This window comes from Mya arenaria, chromosome 10, assembly GCF_026914265.1.
Source record: "Mya arenaria isolate MELC-2E11 chromosome 10, ASM2691426v1".
Taxonomy (NCBI): Eukaryota; Metazoa; Mollusca; class Bivalvia; order Myida; family Myidae; genus Mya; species Mya arenaria.
Genome location: NC_069131.1, coordinates 28,262,694 through 28,266,418, shown reverse-complemented (window position 1 = coordinate 28,266,418; position 3,725 = coordinate 28,262,694). Strand labels below are relative to the sequence as shown.

At 35.1% G+C, this 3,725-nt stretch overlaps 1 protein-coding gene across 1 annotated transcript; it reads right to left on the bottom strand.

Annotated features, from left to right (window-relative positions):
• Positions 1 to 323: 323 nt before the first annotated feature.
• Positions 324 to 1,298, bottom strand: LOC128204544 (short-chain collagen C4-like). Its single transcript, XM_052905955.1, has 2 exons — positions 1,130 to 1,298; positions 324 to 928 (listed from the first exon to the last, which is right to left on the bottom strand). The coding sequence occupies exons 1-2, from the start codon at positions 1,296 to 1,298 to the stop codon at positions 324 to 326; spliced, it is 774 nt and encodes a 257-aa protein (XP_052761915.1).
• Between the last annotated feature and the right edge of the window lie 2,427 nt (positions 1,299 to 3,725).

Here is a 3,725-nt window from a genome sequence, read left to right as displayed (position 1 = left end):
GCACTTGAATTTTATTATTACGTGCTATTCATGCAGCACTAACAAACACAAAAGTAAAAGTACAGACATGCTACAGCAGGAAAATTGATTGATTTTAAAGGTCAAAAACTATGTTGTTTAATCCACAATCCATACTAAGAATGAGCGTTAAAGCACGACTTTAAAATAATAACTCATATCTTTATTCCAAAATACTTTCTGTAAACAAACGAAACAGATAATTTTGCATAAAATACTATAACAAACCTAAAATAATGACGTAACAGTCGCACACGTATACAATTTCTCAAATGAAGTGTGTTAATTTCTTTGTAAGTAAAGTCCTATTTAGAACACACCACACAGGTTAACGCCTTGTTCTCGCTATATGGAGGACACTTTAACGAGCCACAAACAGCTTGAGCAAAGTAAAACAGCGCACCATTCTGGTTTCCACTATCACTTCCTTCCGCCTGTTCAGGGTTTCCGTCCATGCAAACGAGTTCCTTGTTCCCTTCATGGCCGTAATACTCCGACATCAAATAGCCAGAGTACTCGGTATGCCATCCGCTATAACAGGCATTCCTCGCTGGGATCATGACAACGCTTCTTCTTATTACGCGGCAAACGGCACACGGAACGTCTTCTTCATATAAATTCTTCTGAAACGTTGCGGACCCGGTTTCATACTCAGCACCGTAGACCTTGTTATTGTTAACCGCTTTCCGTCCATCGCCGTCAAAGATGGGGTCCTGCGGCAGACATATGTAATTACTGCTTGCTCCTTTGTGGCTGTGAAGTCCACCGGCAGCAAACCCTTCGTACACCATCTCTGTGCTTCCAGGGCATGACCGCCGACCCCATCGTGTGTATATACCACTGCTCACGACTTCAACTGATTTGAGTGATTCAATTTTACTCTGCAGCTCTTGCAGTTTGTTTGTTATGCCTTAAATAGCGAGAAATAAGGGATAATTATGTATTGGTAATGGTATAGGTAGCAATAATAAAGTTATGTGTACTTTTCCACATTTGGAAAGGTGCCTTTCGTATCGCTGGAGCGAGTCTTGTTAATATTTAATACTGTTAACATTATGCGACTGATTTTGTCAAACAACGCTCTTTTTTAAAAGATTGAAGATTAGTTTACCTGAAATCGTCTGAATATTTTCTTCCACATAGCCAGTTGTCTTTTTCAATGATTCATCAATCGCGTCCATCTTAATTTCTGATCTGATCACTTTCTCTAACAGTTTTTCTTCGTAATGAAACCTCGAACACTCAGGCTCCCGCGCAAAGCAAACAGTTGCAAATTGCATTGCCAATAAAATAACAAATATTTCTCTCATTTCTACTAGGATCCGTGTATATTTATGCTACCCTGGGTACTACTAACGGCTTATTGTCATGAAATTACACCTGACAAAGCCGTAATACTGTTATGTCTTTAAAGATAAAATATTTGATGAATAATCTTGTATCTTTGCGTTAAGTGTTTGTGATAGTTTTGCTAATTCAACACTCCATACACTTGATTTTCCCCGTTTTATCTGCAAACCTTTTGATGGCATGTTATTTTTATCTTAGAATTTCAAATCGAATAGATATGATGAACATATCATTGTTTGTGAAAGGCACTCTCGCAAGGTTTATAGTCATGCAATTGAAACTTTGATTTTATATGAAAAGTGAATTAACAATTTGCTTGTAGGCTGCCAAAGCAGTTTTTACAACAGTTTTTGAATATTCTTAATACTTTTACAAAGCAAAATATTTACAATTCTAAGTATATATTTAAAGATAAAACTCAAAGGTAACGTAGTCTATGATTTCGTTTTTATACATATCTGAAGTTATGCCACGTTAAGCAATGTCATTGTGTCTACGAAATTTCAACATCAATTTGTTAAACAGATATCAAAACATGCAACCGTTGCCTACTATTTAAATCTCGTGTATAATTTGTATTAAACCGTTCAGTATATGTTTGAAATACATTATGTAATTACAATTATGTGTTGTTCAACTCTTAGAATAAGAACCGACTGATATCTTGAGAACTTTTGGTGAATCGAAACACAATCGCTGTTGTGAATTGCAGCATATGTATGCTAATTCAATGCCAAATATTACATGTACAAAAGCGCCAAAAGGAATGTCGCCAGATTGGACAGGTAACTGAATGGGGAGTTGTAGTATTGATTATTATAAAATGGTTAACTTCTCAACGCTACATACCAGCACCGTGCCAAACGAGAGGGCATTTTTTCGATGGCTGCCTTGAGTGGTTAAACGTCGCTTTATTTCAGATTAAATTTTGTATTCCATAAAATTTGGCCAAAAATAAAGGGAAATCAATCTTATAACCAGAATACTTTTTAAAATATCAGTTGTCTGTTAAAACTTGATAAAAGGGGAACATTCTGACCAACTTTTAACATAATCTAACCAATCCCTACGAAGATATCGTATCGATGATATGGTTACAAAAATAAATATCTAAGATTTGACCTTTTGACAACACCAGACATAGTTTCACATTAATCGAAAAGTTTATCAATGAAAACATGATGATAATGTTTTATAAATATTTGACCAAATATACTAACGCCGGTGTGTTGCAAAGATGTTTTATAAGATTTTCTAGTGACCTTGTTTTCGACCCCATGTCACCAACTTTTACAAGCAGTCGAGATATTATGAAGGAGGAATTTCTGACCAAGTTTGAGCATCATCTAACCAATCCGTAGCATGATATGGTTTCAGACAGAAACAAATCAGACGGATGGACGGAATTACGGACGGACAACGCCAAAACAATATCCCCCTTCCCGAAACCTTCGATTCAGCGGGGGAAAATTATTATAGCTACATCATGTGTACATATTGCACATATCATAATAAAGTTAAGTACTGTTCTCCTATCCTAACTAACACTGTCCGGAACAAACAAACAGTCAATGCATTAAGGATATGTTGTCATCATTTATACAATAGAGAACATTCAGACGTTGAATCATTAATGACTACCTTTAAAACAAGGTAATGTATAGACCTTTAGTTGAATGCAAACATAGATTGACAGGAGGCAATATCTTTTGTTGTTTTATTATTCAGCGACGCCGACAACCACGCCAAAGCTATGACATTGCCTCGATCTTTTTCTTCGCATGGATAATTGTTCATGATCGCTATATCTTTATTTTCGTCATTCTCTTGAGATTAACATTAAACACTTTCACTTATTTCCCCCCGATTTTCGGGAGTTTAACATAATTCAAATACACTCTTTAAAAATGAAAGCGTGTTCAAAAAAATGAAAATATATAATATAACAAGGTGACACATATAGTTGAGAAGCATACACATATTCAACTTAGTCAATAGTGTTGTGAATATTTTATACTTGGTACTATATTAAGCGTTTTTGTACAGCTAGTAGTGCAAAAGCACAAGACTTAAACTTTACACACGCTTCACACACCTAGTCTTGATTATCACAGAATTAATGAAAAACAAACTGGTGTGAACAAGTTAACTTTCAATGCAACCAAAACTAAAATTGAATTAAATTACTTTTAACGACAAATTGATGGTGAAAGTAAATTATAAAATGCATACAATATTCTGCTGCTTTTATTTGCGTAATTTCATCCAATAATATGTTTCAATTTTACATGTTTAAATGCCAGAAGACCCATACAAGCAGAATGCGTCTCATACGCATGTACATTGGTACAAAAGAA